General features: G+C 46.9%; 1 protein-coding gene across 1 annotated transcript; it reads right to left on the bottom strand.

Annotated features, from left to right (window-relative positions):
- Positions 1-2157: 2157 nt before the first annotated feature.
- Positions 2158-18525, bottom strand: LOC111141829 (cholinergic receptor nicotinic alpha 1 subunit). Its single transcript, XM_022494665.1, has 9 exons — positions 18473-18525; positions 12736-12881; positions 12590-12634; positions 11191-11300; positions 8719-8914; positions 8005-8242; positions 4834-5057; positions 3460-3699; positions 2158-3142 (listed from the first exon to the last, which is right to left on the bottom strand). The coding sequence occupies exons 1-9, from the start codon at positions 18513-18515 to the stop codon at positions 3011-3013; spliced, it is 1374 nt and encodes a 457-aa protein (XP_022350373.1). The 5' UTR covers positions 18516-18525; the 3' UTR covers positions 2158-3010.
- Between the last annotated feature and the right edge of the window lie 1999 nt (positions 18526-20524).

Genomic DNA, 20524 nt, shown 5'->3' on the forward strand with positions numbered 1-20524 from the left:
CTTACTTGGAAAACCCAGGCAGCAGAGACTCTCCGTTGGGCAAGGACATGGTTGAGGGGTGGGGCTTGAGGGATTTGGGCAGAGGCAGAGGGAGGGTGTGGAGGGAGAGAGACCTCCGGTGCCTATGGGCGGTTTAAGAACGGGCATGCAGCTGGAACTCAAGTGGCAGCTGTGGGAGAGATGACCTTGAACATGGTGGTTTGAGACCCGGGAGCAGGGAACTCAGGCTTGAAACCGGCCCCCGTTCTTACGGTGGGGTGGAATCATCTGGGCAGTGGGCAAGGAGGCCACTGCCTGAGCCCCTCTGCGTGGCTACCTACCTCCCACCCAGGAGGAATACAACAGCCCTGTGGCCACCAGTGGCTGGGGCCAACCAACACTTGGGCTCAGAATCTCTCCCCACGGACCCCAACTCATTTGTTTAAATGTTAATATCATTTCTGATTAAAAACAAACAAACAAACACAAAACTCCCAGTTCCGACAACCAAGGGCAGGAAAAGAAGACTTAGAGGGCTGAGCTCTGAGTTGTTTCTGCTTCCAGTTTCCGTCTGTGAACGCAGCCCCATCAACACGAACCTGCCGGTGTCGTACTTACAGGATGCCCCCTCCTTCCCAGGAAGTCCTCCCACTAGGCAGACACGCTCCTCCACAGAGCTATGCCGGCCCAGGCAGGCACGGCCCTCGGCAGACACCTCCCTGGGGACACAGATCCCAGCACCCGCTGCCTGCCCTCCCATTGCATCAGTGGTCTTCTGGAGACCGGGCCGAGCTGCAGAAGAGGTTCCAAAGATGAAAGCCTTTGATATGGTGACGGACATCTGCTGGGACAGATGTTAGGAGCTGCTGGAACTACTGGATAGCCCTGTGCTGTCCACTCAGGCTGGCTCTGCTGGCAGGGAGGGAATGTGCCCCAGGGCCTTGCTTTGCGGGGGAGGGGGTGACAGTGAGGCTATTCGATGGGATGAACACAGCACAAGGACGGAGTGAGATCTGCTGTGTCACCAAATTGCTCTGTGACCTGAGGGAGGTCATTTCTCTAAGCCTCCTTTCCTCATCCTTAAAATGGGGGAGAATGGAAGTGACTTTTCAGTTCCTTCTTTGAATCAATAGTCCTGGGAGATGAGGCCGGATTAGACAAGCAGCAGATTTTTTTTGTTGTTCATCGAATTGTAGTAAAAATATATATAACATGACAGTTACAGTTGAACCATTGTTTTCATTCTTTATTTTAATTGTGGTAAAATATGCATAAAATTTATGATCGTGACCCTTTTTAAGTGTACAATCCAGTGGCATTAAGTACATTCCACAGTGTTGTACGATCATCACCACTGTCCGTTCCAGAACTTTCCCATCCTCCCAATCTGAAATTCTACCCACTGAGCAATAACTCACCCCTCCCCCTCAACCCTGGCAATCTCTATTCTACTTTCTCTCTCTATAAACGTGCCTCTTCTAGGTACCTCATTTAAGTGGAATCATAAGATTTGTCCTTTTGTGTCTGGCTTATTTCATCAATCATGTTTCCGAGGTTGATCCACATTGTAACATACATCAGAATTTCATTCCTCTTTAAGGCTGAATAACATTCCCCTGTATGTATATACTGCTTTTTCCACTGATGGACACTTGAACTGTTTCCACCTTTCGGGACTGTGATTCATGCTGCTGTGGACATTGGCATACATGTGTCTGTTCACATCTCTGTTTTCACTTTTGGGTGTATACCTAGGAGTAGAATTATTGGATCCTATGATAGTTCTATGTTTAGTTTCTTGAGGAACCACCAGACTGTTTTCCCTTGAGATTACTCTCACATGAAGGCGCTGTCCTGCCATGAGTGGGTGCTCGAGAATTCCATGGAGAAGTAGCTCGAAACCACGTGGGTTGAGAGAGGTCATCCAGACCCAGGGCTCCTGCTTCTGGAGTGCATCACCTTGTGGCTGGAAAGTGGCTATGAAGAAAAATCATTTTCTCTCCTGTTCACTTGTCTGGAATTTTAGAAATGGTGGTGATAGGGGCATACATTTCTGATTTCATCGATAGAACAAAAACCCCATCCAGCTCTGGATGAGGACTGGGGAAAAGGGCCGGGGGTTTAGTTGGAAGGGCAGAAAGGTGGATGACACTAAGACTGAAGCTCTCAAAACCCTGAGTGGAGTTACAGGATGACCTAGGTCAGGTGGGGAGAGGATGGCGGAGCAAGTAAGCCGATGAACTGACCCAGCCCTGAGCTGCTCTGAATTCCAGATTAGGTCTGGCTTCAGAACTGGCTCAGTTCTCCTTGCTAGCTTCAGCAGTGAACTTAAGCTTCACTAGTTCAGCTTTCTCATTTGTAAAATAGGGACATTATGAAAGTCAGGAATAAAACCACATCCGTGAGATGATTCCCACAGTGCCTGGCCCTCAAGCTTGGTATAGCTCAGGAAACTAGCTGACTGTGTTCCTTCCTCAAGCCTTGAGCAGCATACTTGGGGGCTCTGTTAGCCTGCGAAGCCCCTCCCTCCCCTCCCAGCTCTAGAAACATGCTCTGATGCAGTTTGCATTTTGGTGGCTGTTCTAGAACTTAGCTGTTGCCTTTCTACAGTTTCCTTTTCTCTCTGAATCAAATGCTTTATCTTTTGGGGACTGGCAGATGGGCCTACTTGTATGTACAAAACTGACTTTTAAGCAAGGGTACATTCTTTGCTTAAAAAATTAAAAAAACAAAGCACTAGAAAACCTGTTATTCTGGGCCAAACTCTTCAAGATGCCTTTGCAAACGAATACACCTTGTTAGTGATCCCACTTCATTTACTGCAAAGGGTTCACTCTCCAGGCAAGATAGAGTAGGATCACAGGAGAAGCGCTGTGAAGGTACTGGAGGCCATCACCTTACATAAATATAGATCATTAGCATTAATCGTAAATACAGAAAGTCAGAGGTCTGATAAATGAGCTCGAATCAAAGTAGATAGATATTTCTGTCTTCCCCACCATTCTCTGCTCTGCCTGGTGCTCAGCTCAGCTCACCCTTGCTGATTTAATTCAATGAGCCGACCCGCAAACACAGCCAGGGTTCCAATGATACAGACAAGCATGAAGACTCCGAGGAGAATGTGGTCCATTACCATTGCAACATACTTCCATTCCTCGGCCGCCTGGGAGAGAGAAAAGTGTTCCTTTAGGTGGTCATTAGAATCACAGTGTTCACGCTATGCATGGTCTACAGCCCACTCCATCTGTAGATTTCAAAGCCCTCGACATCCCTTGGCTGGCATGGTGATCTTTATCCTTCCGATAGGTTATTCCCAGTGGGATGGCTCGGGAAGCTGGCTTAGGGGTGGTCACCAAGGCCCATCGTGAGTCAGCAGCTGTCTCGTGAATGCCAGCCCACCCATCAAGACAAACCCGTTCATCCGTGCTCAAGTATTTGATCTTGTAAGCCTGGAGGTGTGGGACAAGCCACGGAACTTACGTTATTGGACTCCTGGTCTGACTTCATGGTCTCTGCGATGTATTTGACTCCCTCGATGGCACTTTTTACCTCTGGGTGTTTAATCAGCGGAGAGTGGAAACCCATGGGTGGAGGCCCGGGCTTCCCAGAAATGTCAGAAATATCAATGTCTTCTGTAAAAATCTTTTTGTCTTGTTTTTCTCTAGAGGGTCTTTTCATTGTGGAGAAGAACATGATATTTGGGATAGTGTCGATAAAAACCTAACATAAAGAAGAAATCCATGCATGAGAATTATTGTGAGCAGGGCAAGTAGCAAACTCTGACTTTGAATTAGCAATGTGAGTCCAGGCACAAGTCATTCGGCTTCTCTGGGCCGTAGCCTCTTTGTCCTTAAAACAAAAGGACTCTACTAGATTTTCTCAGAGATTTCTTCAGGCATATCTTCTGGCCTGCCAAATTACTAAGGTGAAGAGGCATGACTCTGTAATGTGAGAAGTTCGCCACTGGAGGGGAGCCTGTGTGCAGCTATTGGACTCAATGAGAAGCCAATGATGCTTAATCTTCCAGCCCAGCTCTAGGTACTGGCTTCTTCCAAAGCCATGTGTTAGCAGGATAATATGATTAAAGAAAAGGTTTTTCTGGCTAAGAGAACATATAAGTCTCCAAAACAGCTCCTCTGTTTTCTTCCATTTCTTATTCCTGAAGAAATGCAACGTAGGTGTTGCCAGGAGTCATGTGAGTCTTTACAGATACAGGAACTGACTGTCTTCCCAAAAGAATACATTGCAAGCAGTAGTGTCTCTGTCAATTCATGACAAATCTTTTGCATGCGACAGAAGAGACCCTGGACACTAGTGTCTCTGTGAAGTTTTATTTAAAAACTGACATATTGGAAATGTTAACACATTTTAAATTTCAATAATGTAAATATTTGAGACCAAGTTCCTCAGTGAAACTCACTTTTTGACAATTTCTTGTCAAGCACCCCTCCATCTCTAGTCCTTATTCTACTCTCAGCAGATGATTTTTTTCCCAGCAAAAAATAAGCAGTCTGTTCAGAGATTGGAAGACATACAAACAGAAATCTCAGGAATTTCACAGCCTTTGAATAAAAAGACAGTGATTTATTCACCTTCTCTAATCACAGAGATTATTTAAGCTTGAATTTGGAGTGGGCTTTATTAATTCTGTTTTTCTTCTGTGTCTGGGGAGGCTACATTAGTTATTTATTCCTAGAAAGAGGCTAAAGAAAGTTCCTTCCAGAAATCCCCTCAAAATCCCCAGAAAGGAGTTTCAGTTCCTAAGTACCCACAAGCGTGAGCCAGCATTCCATTGGCCCCCTGGAAGGAGAGACATTCTCGTGGGCAAGAGACTGCAGGACCTCGCTCGCTCACCTTGCGCACCCAGTCGGGCATGACGTGGGTGCTGGGGGAGCGGTGGTGTGTGTTGATGACAATAACGGTGATGACGATGGACGCGATGACAAACACCATGGTGAACAGCATGTATTTCCCAATCAAGGGCACAGCACTGGAGGTAGAGGGGATCAGCTCCACGATGACCAGGAGGAACACGGTTAAGGACAGCAGGACCGAGATGCTCAGAGTCATTTTCTCTCCTGGACAAGATGAAGAAGAAATTCGACCACTCGTGTGTTAGGGGCTGAGTTGCCGTACCCTTCCATTTTATACATGGAAGCCCTAAGCCTCAGCACCTCCGTGACTGTGTTTGGAGATGAGGCCTTGAGAGAGGTAATTAAGTCAAAATTAGTTGATTAGGGAGGGCCCTCATCCCATATGACTGGTGTCCTGATGGGAAGAGGAGATGAGGACAGAGACAAGAACAAAGAGGAAAGACCAGGTGAAGACGGGGGGAGAAGATAGCCATCTGCAAGCCGAGGAGAGAGGCCTCAGAGGAAACCAAACCTACTGACACCTTGACCTCCAGAACTATGTGGAAATAAATTCCTCTTGTTTAAGCCACCCAGGCCGGGGTACTCTGTTATGGCATCCCTGGCCAGCTCATATACCACAAAACCCAAGGCTGAGAGCAATGGGACCCTCCTGTTGCCAGGGAAATTTCTTGGGCAGAATTTGGTCTTATGAGACCTTATGCTCCTTAGCTCTGCTGACAGTGGCAGGTGGCAGGCATTTCCGTGACAGGCCACTGAGGCAACCAGTGGGTGCTTGACCTCACATCCCAGAATTCTGTGGCTTGGTGGAATTCAGGGAACCAAGTACACCCAGCTGTGTGACAAGCTAGACTCCGGGTGGCAGTTTTCTGACTCTAGCAGAATGTCATAAGCCTTCCAAAACAGAACCTGACCTGTTACCCAGCAGACGGATGGCAACCCAGAAGCACATGTGTATTTTCCTTGTTATGGGAGGAAGCTGCAGGACCAAAGCCAAGAAAAGTTCAAAACCAAGGAACTACTTTTTCCCATTCATCTAAGAGAATAATTTTGTTTTTTTTCTTTTTCCGTCTCTCACATTAAGGGGCCAGTGATTTCCTTGCCCCAACCTCTTTTCACCAAGCCCTATAATTTCAGGATGAATAATTCCCTGTTGAGTCTTGATATGGCAAGCGAGAGAGGGGCTGAATGGCACTGGATTATTTTTGTGGGGACGGACCACCTGCGAAGCAGTTAGACAGCCTTTGGAAGGGACTTTTCTTTGACCTGGTCTTGCTGTTTGTTTTGGGAAACCCTTGTGTTGCTCTGTTCTCCTCCCATACCTGATGCTTCCAGATGCTGTGAGTATCTACGGGATACAGAGTGGAAGCACAGAAGAAACGACCAATTCTACCTAGTTAGGAGAAGTCTACCTAGTGGGGAGGAGAGTCTTCAAAAGTGAAAAAGAATACTTGGGGTGCCTGGGGGGCTCAGTCATTAAGCATCTGCCTTTGGCTCAGGTCATGATCCCAGGGTCCTCGGATCGAGCCCCACATCAGGCTCCCTGCTCCACGAGGAACCTGCTTCTCCCACTCCCCCTGCTTGTGTTCCCTCTCTCGCTATGTCTCTCTGTCAAATAAAGTAATAAAATCTTTAAAAAAAAATAAAAGTGGAAAAGAGGACAGAATTGTAAATACGAGCTACTGATCAAGTTACATCAAATTTCTTGATTGATAATAAGAGCTAACATTTATCAAGCATTCTTACTGTTCTAAATGCTCTTCAAGCACAAACCATTTCACACTTACAGAAACTCTGATTCATTTCCATATTGCCCTGGCTGGCATTTTCTCTCTTCACTTTAAGAAGCTTCATTTAATTAGAAAGTTGAAAAAAATTTGTATTTGTAATCATTTGTTTAAAAACACAGTCATAGGGGCGCCTGGACAGCTCAGTGGGTTGAAGCCTCTGCCTTCGGCTCAGGTCATGATCCCAGGGTTCTGGGATCGAGCCCCAAATCGGGCTGTCTGCTCGGCAGGGACCCTGCTTCCTCCTCTCTCTCTGCCTGCCTCTCTGACTACCTGTGATCTCCGTCTGTCAAATAAATCAATAAAAATCTTAAAAAAAAAAACCACAATCATAAGTACAACATGCACCCTGTGGGGCAAATCTATTTTTTTTTGAGATTTCATTTAATTTTTTTTTAAGTAATCTCAACACTCGGTGTTGGGCTTGAACTTACAACCCCGAGATCAGGAGTTGCATGCTTTCCCGACTGAGCCAGCCGGGTACCCCTTGTGGGCCACATTCTGCCTTATTCTCTACTGTGGCCTTGATGAGTGACAGTTGTTCAGTATGTGGAATGAGCGCGAGTGCATATGAATATTTTTTTGTTGTTGTGGGAAAGTTGAACTTAGCCTTGTATGTGTGTGTGTGTTCTTTTATCATTTTGATACAATTGTTACCGGTCACAAGTTTGAGGACTGTCTGTACCACCTTTCTTTTCCCCTACTTGCTTGTCCTAAATCGTATGTGAGCAGTGACTTCAAGCAGGCACTCGTGCACCCTTTTCCCCTTTTCTGCGGATGGTTGGTATTTGGTGAAATTATGTCACAGGTGTGATTACCCAGTAGGAGGTAAGGAAGCTGTCCAGGCTGATATGTGAGAAAGAATTGCTACTTGGGAAGCATGGTCTTGTGTATAGAGATGCTGCCATCTGGAAAACGGGAATGCCAAAGCTATTTTCAAGTGGCAAGCAGTGAGGAAAAGACGCAGGACTTGGATTAATCAGTATATAGTCTGCGGCTTCATAGGGGACGTGACATGAGGGGTGTCTGTGACCCAGGCCTTACCCAGCACATTCCTGGGCACACACTAGGTTTTCCAGCAAGGAGGCACTGGTGGTCGTTCACATTAACCAGACTGAGCTGTGCACGTGCGCCCCCGGGGTCATGTTCAACTCTGCCTGCCCTGTGGTCTGCGCCAGCCGAGAGCTCTAGCCACAGGCACTCACCACTGAACAGGGAGACTCCGTAAATGCGTCCTCCCAGGGATGATGTTTTGGGCGTGTCTGCCTGTATTTGTTTACTGGCCCATGATTATTCCTGGTTTCCCCCCACATAGCAGCACGAGATCTGCCCGCGGCAGCAGCTGCACCCACAGCCCTGGCACCCACCTGAGTCTGTGGGCAGGTAGAACACCAGGCCAGTTAAGAAGGAGAAGAGCAGGCAGGGAATGATGACGTTGACGATAAAGTAGAGGGGCAGGCGCTGCATGACAAAGTGGTAGGTGATGTCCAGGTAGGGGGTGGAGGGGCAGCAGGCGTAGAACACCCAGTGCTTCCAGCCCCGGGACTCCTTGATCACCCACTCTCCACTTTCCATGAAATTGCTTAGGTCTGGTTGGTCGCTTTCCTGAGAAGATGAAATGAAACTGTGAAACCCCAGCTGTGTCCCCGTGGAGGAGAGGTGGGTTTCACACTCGGCTGTAATAAAACAACAGATTCCAGGGCTGTTGGGACTGGAATGGAACCCAGAAGGTCACTTCCGATGTGGGGTCTTAGATACTCTCCTATAAAATAAGGGGGGGCGGGGTTGAATCACTGGGGTCCTCCGTGTTGACCATACCTTCAAGTCACTTGGAAACTTGACAACATATGGGTGCCGTAGTCCCACCCCAGACTGATTAAGCCAACATTCCTGGGACCAAGCCAATTTATGTAAGGTCCCTGGTGGTTCTCATGTGTTCTCAATTGAGAACCAGTGAATTCAATGGCCCCCAAAGGTCTAACTGGTGCTGAGAGTCTGGGACTCTAGAGGGCCAGAGCTGGACACCTGGACGGTCCTCCTCCTGCGTCCAGCCCCGTCTGTCCCTCGAGGGTGGTGCCTACCGGGTTGATAGCCACCACCGAGCCGTCGTAGGTCCAGGTGCCCAGCTTCATGCTGCAGTTCTGTTCGTCAAAGGGAAAGTGGGTGACGATGATCTCACAGTAGCTTTTGAAGATGGCCGGGGGTGTCCATGTGATGTGGCCAGTGTAGTCCAGGAGCACTTTGGTGAACTTGACAATGGCAAAGTCGCCGTCTGCACTGCAAACAGAATCAAAGAGGAGTGTGACTCCAAGTGACGGATGAGCCTTCGTTTGTGCTTGGGGATGTTAGCGGGAGACAGCTGTTAATTATTCAGGTGCTAATTATAGATGCTTTCATTCGGGCAGTGTCACTCTTTATTCATGGCAACGTTTCCCAAATTCGTCTGGTAATCGCTGGGGTGCTTGTTTAAAATACAGATTTCTGAGCACCATCTAAGCACTAAATCAGAATATCTGGGGAAGAACCTAGGAATCTAGAGCTTTAAAGAAATAATAGGTGACACTATATACCAGATGTTTTCTTCCCAGTCCTCAGTAGCATTTGTAATGTTAATCTCCATCTATCCCTTCCCCAGTGTTTTTTGAAAGTTAACTGGAGGAAAAAAAAAAAAAAAGGAATTTTAAACAAAAACATGTCCAGTGGCTCATTATTGTGGTAAAGAGGTTAAAGAAGGGCTCTGTTTTCTTTTGCACATGTATCTAGAACTCAGTAGGGTAGAGTTGCTAACTCAGATGCCTCCAGGCCCAGGCAGGTGAGGAAGGGGTGAGGGGAGAGCCTTCTGTCCTCTAAGGAAGGTGCCGCTCGGCTGTGGAGTCCGCTTGTGAGGGAAGGCGTGATGCTGACAGATACTGGGATTCTTCCTCGGGACCTGGAGATCTATAATTTTTTAATCCAAAGTTTCCATGCATTTGAGTAAGGGATTTTTCTAGAGAGACTAGAACTCCAAAGTTTAATGTGATATTGTTCAATTTTCAAATGTTGGCATTAATTTCTCATCTAAAAAAATCCACCATGGTAGAGGGGCGCCTGGGTGGCTCCGTTGGTTGAGCATCTGCCTTCAGCTCAGGTCCTGATCCTAGGGTCCTGGGATGGAGCCCTTCGTCTCACCCCTATAACCCTCCTGCCCTTCTCCCTCTGCCCCTCCACTTGTGCTGTCTGTCTGTCTCTCTCTCTCTCAAATACGTAAATAAAATCTTTTTTTAAAAAATAATAAATAAATAATCCACAGTGGTAGATAATAAAAAATAACGAGCCACTTCTGCAGGCCTTATTCAGTGGGCAGTCCACTTGACCCCAGACAACCCGTGTTGTGGGGCCGCCGGCAAAGGTATTAGAATAGGTGTTGAACAGGTGGGTGGGGTCTGTCCTGGGGGACTTTCAGGGACGCAGGGCCTATATTGGTGCCTCACTTCATAAATCAAGAGATTTTCTTCCCACTGGCTTTTTCCTGGGGTGAAGGTGAGGCTCTCTCCAGAAAACTGCTGTTCTGGACCTTCCCAAAAGGGCCCTAAAGAGCAGAGGGCCACAGGATCACCCAGATCTGTTTCCATAAGCAAGTGGAACAGGGTTCTCTCCCCCGCAGGTGTTCCCGAGCAAGCTTATCAAGAGGACCCGAGGACTTTAATTGCTTCTCTTAGATTCTTACTGAAAGAGAAACTTACTAACAGACCAGGCAGTCTGCTCTATCAGTGTATTTGTCCAAGAGGGTTACACAAACAATTGGCTAATCGGGCTCCAGCTCGAATCTCAGGTTGTCATTGGGGAATCTGTAGTAGAAAATCAAAGTGGGAGGGTCGGCCGTAAGGGGGGTCATTTCCTTTCACAAGGCCTTACCGACATCCCCGGTCAACGCTCGAGAAGGCGCAGCCCGCTTGCCTAGCCCCTCGCTGTAGACCACCAGCCTGTAAGCCCTCCAGGCCGCTGGTGGATGCTCCTGCCTGGGAAGGACGCTCTTTGAAATGAGCATTCCCTGACAAATGAAGGGCGTATGATAATGAACCTGTCATTAAACCAGAGTGTCTCGCATCACATTATAATTTCACAATGTGCAGTCTGTCACGGAGCCCAGTGGATGGGCGATGCCGGCCTCCCAGCCATGGGCAACACGCAATGTCTCGGGCTGCCATGGGGATATGACGGATAACCACCCCCGGAGGTTCAGACCTATCGGGGAGGACGGACATAGGATTCCAAGGAACTCGATTATATGAATTTGGGTTCCTTGGATAGTTGCCACACACCCTTCAGGAGCGCTCAGGAATTAAATGTCCCCCACCCCACAGCCCTGATTCAATTTGGCTCTGATAATTGTTTCTATTCATAACATGAGACACCATATGGCGCCCCTAGCATGTCAACTTGGCTCTTGGTTTTTAAGGGTTATTTAATGGGAACAGTGGTGAGAGGCATACTGAGAGTGGCAGCCCTTCCGAGAGGGCCCTTGGGCTCCTCCTGCCCCTAGAATGTTCCCCGCCCCAGCCTGTTTCGCTTACTTGTTATAGAGAACGAGGTCTGGGTGCCAGATCTTTTCTGAGGGAATGTGGATTTTTTTCACGCCGCCATAGTCGTCTGGATTCCATTTCAGATTGTAATCCACCCATTGCTAGAAATGAAAACGTTTCACTAATAAGAAGAGCTAAAAACGTTGTTTTAAAAATCTGAGGTTATCAAGAGGCATCTGTCTGGGCGGCTCAGCTGGTGACGCAGCCGGCTCTTGATCTCAGCTCAGGTCATGATCTCAGGGTCGTGGGATCGAGCCCTGAGCCGGCACAGAGTCTGCTGGATACTTCCTTCTTGCTCTGCCTCTCCTCCCTGCTTTCTCTCTCTCTCTAAGCTCAAGAAATAAAATCTTCATAAATAAATAAATAAAGTTATCAAGAGTCCTGATGGTACGATAGTTTGGATATTGACCAAAATTGTGCTCCAGTAAGAAAAGTTTGATTCAGAATTTAGCTTCCACTTTAGTAAACGATAACAGCAAACACTCTACAGCATTGACCCCCCCCCCCACCGTGCACACACTGTTCAGAGCATTTTACATATATTCATGATTTAGTTTTCACAACAATCCTCTGAGGGAAGAGTGACTATTGACCCCATTTTACAGAGGAGAAAACAAAGGTACCCCAAGTCACACCACCGGGTGGCAGCACATCAGCCATGCTGCCCCGCCCACCCCAGGAAAGGAGAATGACCCTCGTCATTCCCCTCGAGCAACCAGCGTCATCTTTTAAAAGTGTTCTGTTTTTTCCGACAGTGTGAAAGTAATACACGCCCCATGTAGCCCATTTGGATGACACAATGTTATGAATTGAACCATGTCTCCCCCAAAACTCGTATGTGGAAGTCCTAATCCCCAGTACCTCAGAATAGAACTATATTTGGAGATAGGGTCTTTCTAGAGGTAATTAGGCTAAAATAGGCTCATTGAAGTAGGCTCTAATCCACTATGGGTCATGTCCTTAAAGAAGGGGACATTTGAAGACAGAAACATGTTCGAGAAGAATGCCATGGGGACATGCCATTGGCCAACTATATGCCAAGAAGAAAGGCCTGGAAGCCAAGTCCCTCTCACAGCCCTCAGAAGGAACCAGTTCTGCCAATACCTGGATTTGGACTTTAGGCCTCAAGAACTGTAAGAGAACAAAATTTGTCTGTGGCTTTGTTACGGCAGCCTAGCAAAGCACAAAGTAAAACACACACACACACACACACACACACACACACACACACACGCCCTGACAAATATGATCTTTAGTCCCACAACACCGAAATATTTTCCTGCATCATGTTGGTATGCGTCCCTGTTACCCAGATGGATCCTCCCCCTAGGCTCCGGTTCAATTCCAGGGTAAAGACAGGCAACATCTGTGCACTTATTCAGCTGAATACCTGTTTCAGTCGTACGTTGGTTGTCACAATCTGATTTACTTCATCCTGAAAAAAAGGGCAGACCGCATCTTTAGTGGGGAGGCGGGGAGCTATGGGAAGGGGCCCAGGGTAAGGGGTATGGGGAGCCCCGCCTGCCGCCTCCTCACCACGTTGATGAGCTGGATCAGCTGTAGGCCCACGGTGACCTCCACAGCCTGGCGGTGGTCTTCTACCGGCCGCACCACGCTGTTGTAATCTTCAAAGAGCTTGGCCACCAGGCGGGTCTCATGTTCGGAGCCCAGGACCAGGCCAGCTGGGACAGCAAATGACACACACGCTGTCAGATCCCGCCCCCCACCCTCCCCCAACACTAATGTGAATCACTGAGGCATGACCCGTGAATGGAAGGCGCGTGGGCCCCCTTGGTGGGAGGCTCCCAGTGCAGCTTTTACGGCCCTACATTCCTTTCCAGTGGCAGCTGCTGGTGGGGTCCCTTCCCAGTGGGGCGTGCCAGATTATCATGACACTCGTACCCTGAACAGATGACATTCCTGAGCACAGCCGCTGGCTGGACTCGGGTTTGCTGGGTGCACACACACACAAAAGGAAAAATCCACACACAAGCCTGTCTCCATATTTCAAGGTCTCGTCCCGGGGTCATGAGATCTCAAATCTCAGATCTCAAAATGCTAGCAATGCCAAAAATTGATGCTGGTTCCTACCCATTAGGATGGCAGGAATTTATGGAATGGAAAGCAGTGACTATCGGTGAAGTAGTGGAACCCTCATTTGTTGCTGGTGAGAAATGAAACGTGCGGCCGCTCTGGGAGACAGTTTGGCACACAAGCTACATGCGGAGTGACCGTATGACCTAGCGATCCCACACCTAGGCACATCCCCCAAAGAACCGTCCACACAGAGCCTTGTACACCAGTGTTTGTGGAAGCCCTATACATAAGAGCTAAAAGATGGAAACATCCCAAACGCCCATCAACAAATACAAGGACGAGCAAACCAGGGCGTAGCTGTGCAGTGGAATGTTATTCACCCATAAAAAGGAAGGATTGGTTTACACTCCAGTGTGGACGAACTCTGAAAACATTGTGCTAAGTGAAAGAAATCAGACACAAAGGGGCACATATCATAGGATTCCATTTACATGAAATAGTCAGAATGGGTAAGTCTGCGGAGAGAGCAGATTCCTGGCTAGTGGGGACAGCGGGGATGGGAGAAGGGGGAGTAATTATTAATGGGTATATGGGTATAGGCTTTCCTTTGAGCCGATGATCTGGAACTGGATAGCAGGGATGTTGCATAACATTGTGAATGTACTTGATGCCACTGAATCATACACTTAAATACGGCAATTTTGGTAATGTGTATTTTACCAGGACAAATTCTATGTAGTGTGTTTTCCTGTAATTTAAAAAAAAAAAAATCACTGCTGGCGAGTATGCGTCCCTGTGAAGTTACATAGAGTAAAAATCATGGGCTTTTCTGACCTGGATCTGGTCACGCTACTATCTGGAGCGTGAGTGACTCCTAGGAATCTTTACTACATTCTCCTTCAGGATGCTGAGCGATAGTATCTACTACTCTTGGACCCCACAGCCCTTTTGTGTCCAGTGTTACACGGTTCTCACCAGCCTCGCATGAGGCGGGCTGACTGGCATTCTCACGAGAGATCCGAGAGGCTGGGAGACTTGTCCAAGGTCCTGCGGCTGGGGCAGAGCCTGGAGGCAGCCCCGCCATTTTGAACTCTGCTCCTGCACTAACTCAAGATACCATGAGTGTGTCGTGGGCTGTCCTGGAAATTACACTGCTGCACCTAGCATTATTCCTATGAGAAAAAGCGTTCCCAATTCCAACAAGTGCCTTATGAAGGACCTTTGTAACTTAAGCCTTACGTGGATTGGGGATTGCCTGTTCAGGGTTAGGACAGGAAGCAGACACAGGATCCACTTGCCCTAAGGCACGTAACCAGATCTCCCCTTTCCGCAGGTTATTGCTAAAGCCACCATACCTTCTCCTTGGGCCAAGGCAACTTTAAAAATGGAATGAATGAGATGCTTTCCTTTTTTCCCCAGTAGTGTTAATCTATTGCCTCTAAGACAGGTTATTATTTTCTTTATTATTTTTCTCCTTGAAACTTCAGTTTGAAAGAGTTTGTCAACAAAATAATGAACTAAAAAGTAATTACTTTTAAAATTTTTATTGATTAATAAAATCAGCATATCCAACTATTACGTGGCAGACACTGTCCCGTGTGGTTTATATGTACTAACTCTTTGAATCCTCATAACTGAGTGGGGTAGGTACTGTTCTTGTCCTCGATATTTCACACCCAGAACTTTGGATCATCTTGAAATAACCAGTGTTATGCAATGACTCAAAACATTTTCATCATCCCCAAAACGTGTATTTTGTTGGTAGAGCTTCACTGATGGCCCTGTGTTTGTATTATCTTATTGAATCCTTATAATAATACTGTGAGATCAGTCTCTACCCCTGGTTTACAAGGGAGACAACGGGCATTTGGACAGTTGAGACCTATGTTCGTGGTTCCCAGCCAAGTTGGAAGTGAGGCTAGAAGTGCCGACAGTCTGACCCCGGGGTCTGTGCTCTTTACCACCTCCCTAAAGATAAATGTATCATTTCCATTCGGATTTTTGAAGCTCTCAGTATAGCCTACATGTGTGCATTATGGCCTTCCTGGACTCTGTATGGAACCCGTGATCTCACCTACCTCATTTCTAGATTCCCAAACTTTCTGAACCCAGAAGAATCCATAACATATAACATAACATAACATAACATAACATAACATAACATATAACATAACATAACATAATATAACAAGCCTAAAACACTGGCCACCTACATTCAGCACCCTTCAGGTTTGCATGTTGTTCAAAGACCCAGTTTTTGCTGTCGCTCCATCAAGCCCCTGGGACATGACAATTCTCTGTCCTCCGTACCTGTCCATTCTGGGCCCCTCCTGGTCCACGGTGGGGGTGGGGAAGGACCCTGGCATGGGCCACCGAGTGCCTGGGCCACTGAGTTTGAAGCTATTGCTTTAGCCCTTCCTGGGCTGCTTATTTTTTTTTTTTAAGATTTTATTTATTTATTTGACAGAGAGAGATCACAAGTAGGCAGAGAGGCAGGCAGAGAGAGAGGAAGGGAAGCAGGCTCCCTGCTGAGCAGAGAGCCCGATGTGGGACTCAATCCCAGGACCCTGAGATCATGACCTGAGCCGAAGGCAGCGGCTTAACCCACTGAGCCACCCAGGCGCCCTGGGCTGCTTATTTTTAAGTGACTGTTTATTCCCCGTTGACAGGAAGAACATACTAGAAAGCATCAGATAGAGCAGATGGTCCACATTATAAAGTAGGAAAACTATGCGGCCAACTCTATAGTCTACTAGGGAGAAGGGGAAGACTGGGGAGACAGGCCTCGTCAGCATTCCAGTGACATTCCCTTCTTCCTCTTTCAGTCTCACAAATAACAAGAGACCCTGTTCCTTCCGCAGTACATTTCTAAGGAACTTCTGTGGAGATCTCCATGTCTTAGATTGGGTTGATTGGTGGTGGTGGTGTTTTTTTGTTGTTGTTTTCCTTTTCTTCCCCCAAAACAGGGTAAAGTAAGAGAAAATATACAGGACTTCCTGTGATTCTGTTCCCTGCTCCAATGTGGTCTGGATATCAGATCAGTTCTTCATGGAGTCAATGAATCACAGTAAATACTTTCTTCAAGACAGGGTGTAAATTGATAAACATACAAATAAATAATGTCAAAGTCTTTCTTTTCTGCAAGATCAGATGGGTCATCTTTATTCAGATGGTGGCAACATTAATTCATTCATCAAGTATTTATTGAGCACTTACTGTGGGCAAAGCATTGCTTCAAGAGCTTTGAGATATTTAGAGGTGAATCTGATACAAATCCTCTCTTTCTGCCCTCTTGGAGACAGACATGTGTCATTTACATAAATAGCTAGGAACAAGCTGGAAAGTAATATGCCATAAAAAAAATGGCTGTGAAATACTTAGGATTCCAGAGATGGAAGAGAGGAAGAGGTCGAAATCAAAGACGCTGCATAAGTAGAACAGAGATCATTAAGTGGTAAGCTAACATATGAAAAAGTGTCCCTGATGTGAATGAGAATTTTGTCTACAAAGAACTGAACCAGGGACACCTGGGTGGCTCAGTGGGTTAAAGCCTCTGCCTTCGGCTCAGGTCATGATCCCAGGGTCCTGGGATGGAGCCCAGCATCGGGCTCTCTGCTCAGCGGGGATCCTACTTCCCCCTCTCTTTCTGCCTGCCTCCCTGCCTACTTGTGATCTCTCTGTCAAATAAATAAATCAAGTCTTTAAAAAATAGAATTGAACCAGCCACAGTTTCAAAGTGTTCTTTTTGTACCATACTGGTTCAATTTGCATTTTTTGGAGGAACAGCCCACTGGATTGGGCGAAAGGAATTCTGAAATGGTACCAGTCACTTTGGCTAACTAATTCTTATCTCAACCTGGCTCTGTACCTCTTGCTACCTTTGGCAATTTCAGGCTGGGTTTTCTGACGAGGCACATCATAGACAGTCTCCAACTGGCCATGTTCCAACATTTGTAAACTAAGTGACCCCAGGCGGGTCAGTTCACATCTTTCAGCCTCGGATTCCCTGTAATAACAAATTGAAGTTGTGGGACTGCCTGATCTCGCTCTAAATTTCTTTGAGCCCCTCTGTGAACTGATACCAGGAAACTCTAGGTTTGGTCTAAATATACATCACATACCTTTTTAGATAGGTAAACATGCGTTTTCCAGAGGCCTTTGAAGACCTGAGAGATCATTTAAGGATTTTCATGTGTAAGCTCATCACTTAAGAATTTTCATTGAGTGTAGTGTTTACAGGCACATGAGTGCACACACGTACACACATGTGCACACACACACACATACACACCCCACTACCACAGGCCAGTTTTGGTTGGATCAAGTCCAAATCCCACAGGCTGTAATTTATCTGAGCTTGGGCTACTTCCCCGAACTCCGCTCTTGGAAAACCTTAACAATAAAGCTGTTTACCTTTTTTGCCCAGCAGGTCTGTGTGTGTCAGAGCAGTATTAGAGAAGAGACATCACGCTCTGTCAGCCGTCTTATTTCTCAGGTGAGATGATATTACCAGTAAACTTTTATGTGAAGCAATCAGCACACATCCCCTACTTCCCCCCACCGGAAGTCTAGGATTCAGGCTAGCGTTTCAGCTGCTGTGTGCTGACACATTCCGGAGAGGAATGCAGGTCAAGGGCTGAGCAAGGTTTTATAGTTTCAATTCCAACCCAAACCTACATAAAGTAAAAGAGTAGGGCAGAAGTGCGTTCATACGACTTTTTTTTTTTAACTGCTAAAGTTAAAAAAAAAAAAAAAGACCAAATATTTAATCTCTTATGGAAAGAGCTTAGTTACAATTATTAATAGGTTTCTCTCTCCTGCACATGCAGCTGTCAATCAGGCCTCTTCATCATCAGAATCCTGCCAGAGCAGTAAAAGGAATGTTATCCAAATTGTAATTATAAGATGTCACTCCAAGTCCCTGTAGTTGCTCTCGGATGGTCACAGGGGTGCTGAGTCTGATCATACGGGTGAGGAGACCCCAGGCCCTGATGGCAGGAGGGGCCTGCATGTCTACTTTGTAGCCTCTGACCAGGCAGCTCCCATCTTCACTGAGTAACACAAACCAGAAATCATCCACAAACCGAATCAAGCCAACCAGAGTGAGAACTGACTGAAGAGCCTCAGGCTGATGAAGGCCTGCCATCCTGTGTTCCCAGGAGGAAGCAAGACCCTGGTTCCTGGGAACGGCTAATGCTTCAGCCTCACAGGAGAGCCCCTCGGCCCTGGCACTTACCTGAGCAGAGCCCGAGGAGCAGGAGGAGCGGCCGGGGCTCCATGGGCTGTGGGCGCTGGTGTGGACTGGTGTGCGAGGAGTGGCCGTGCTGCTTGCAAGCTGTCTCTGGCTGGGAGCTTGGCTGCTAGAGGCTTTGGAAAGAGAGTTGGCTCAGCGGAGCTATTGTCTTACACCACCTGTTTGTGGCAGGGACAGCTGGGCTGCCCAGAGCCCCGGAGCCCAGGGACTCGCTGAGAGCCTCACAGAATTACAGGGTGCCTCGCTTTACATAACTGATATACCCTTGGCGAGTTGAGTGTGAACCACATTGTGTTTTAAAGGCACCATGAATTAGATTTAATAATAAAAAGACAACATAGAGTAGGGAACGAATTCTCTTCACTGGTGCGCAACCCCCTCCTTTTTGTATAAACCAGACCCTCATCTAGGTGGATTGATTTGGATCAGGGCCCCTGAGTCTGAGTAGATCGTCAGCTCTTTGTGTAAGACCCTGATCACCCTGAATCACAGAGGTCCACATTCTACACACAGGACAGTTCGTTTGCTCTGGTTCATTCTAGCCTGAGAGGGCATGGGGCTCTTGTGCGGACTGAATTTGAGAAGACTGGGGTTGGTGCTGCATCTCCTGTCGGGGAATTCCACGTTTGGTTGGGTTTGTTTTTTAACAAAGATGGCTTCTTCCATAAAACTGGTTTTATTGGCCCCTGGAGTGGCCGTTCCAGCCTCTGTCTCTGTGCTAGGCAATACCTGTCCCATGGTGCGCCATTAGCAGGAGCTAACTGCCTGCCTCCCACGTACTGTCATTCAAGTGAAGCATAATTACCGACGAAATGTCCCACTGCGTAACCACTTGTTCCAGGCTCCTACTCTCTTCGTCCATTCTCTGCCTACTCTCGCTCAGGGAAGAATGGTTCAACTTTATAATTTCTTTGTTAATAAACAACCACCACCCTAAAAGCCAGCAGTTAGTAATTGCTCAGTCTGAAGAGTATTTGTACCAAAACGGAAAGGAAGCAGTTATTTAAAGAGACCCTGCCTGTTCCTTCCTTTTTCTCAAACTGAATCAGGTGAGGAAAGTCCCTCATGTCAGGTCCAAGGACAGCATCCTAACCACTCTGCCCATTCTAGTGGGTCCAAATAGGTCATTAGAGAAAAGTCTTGGAAGGTACAGGAGAGAGCTGCACATGGACGTTATTTATATTTTTTCTGTTTAAGTTGTGGGAGATCAGCTCACTAACCACTAAAAAACTGGTTCTCTCCTTTCCGGATTATTGCACTCTGACGGCCTAGGAGAAAACACATCCTTCCACCTGGTTCCTTGAATCTTGATGGAGCCATGTGACTCAATTCTAGAAAATAAAATGTGAGGAGAAATTTTGAGCCTCACAAACCTCTCAGCAGAGCGTGTCCATGCCCTCCTAGTCTTCTTTCCTTTTTAAACTTTTAAGTATCTAGTATTGGGCATCTGGGTGGCTCAGTTTGTTAAGCATCTGTCTTTGACTCAGATCATGATCTCAGGGTCCTGGGATGGAGCCCCACATCAGGCTCCCTGCTCAGCAGGGAGTCTGCTTCTCCCTCTGCCTCTGCCCCTGCTCCCCCTGCTTATGTTCTCTCTCTCTCAAAAAATAAATAAAATCTTTTTTTAAAAAAGAAAGTATCCAGGATCATTAATAAAGTGTTAATTCGTTTCAGGTGTACAATATAGTCATTCAACAACTCTTTACTCAGTGCTCGTGGTAAGTGTACTCCTCACCTTTTTCTCCCATCCCCCCACTCATCTCCCCTCAGGTGACCATCTGTTCTCTACAGTTAAGAGCCGGTTTTGGGGATCTGTCTCTTCTTGCTCCCCTTTGTTCATTTGTTTTGTTTCTTAATTCCACATATAAGTGAAATTGTATGTTATTTCTCTTTTTTTGACTGACTTATTTCACTTAGGGTTCCTAGTTACTTACTGACTTATTTCACTTAGGGTTACTTAGGAACACTCTAGGTTCATCCATGTTATTGTAAATGGCAATATGTCCTTCTTTTTTGTGACCAATATTCCGTGTG

Source organism: Enhydra lutris, unplaced genomic scaffold (genome assembly GCF_002288905.1).
Source record: "Enhydra lutris kenyoni isolate GAN:26980312 unplaced genomic scaffold, ASM228890v2 scaffoldscaffold1, whole genome shotgun sequence".
Lineage (NCBI taxonomy): Eukaryota > Metazoa > Chordata > Mammalia > Carnivora > Mustelidae > Enhydra > Enhydra lutris.

Bases quoted from the DNA above. Each gene is read 5' to 3' on its own strand.
- LOC111141829 (XM_022494665.1), bottom strand. From the start codon at position 18,515: ATGGAGCCCCGGCCGCTCCTCCTGCTCCTCGGGCTCTGCTCAG. The intron at 12,882-18,472 runs GTAAGTGCCAGG...TTGCTGTCCCAG, and splicing joins GCTCCTCGGGCTCTGCTCAG to CTGGCCTGGTCCTGGGCTCC. The intron at 8,243-8,718 runs GTAGGCACCACC...TCATCTTCTCAG, and splicing joins CGGTGGTGGCTATCAACCCG to GAAAGCGACCAACCAGACCT.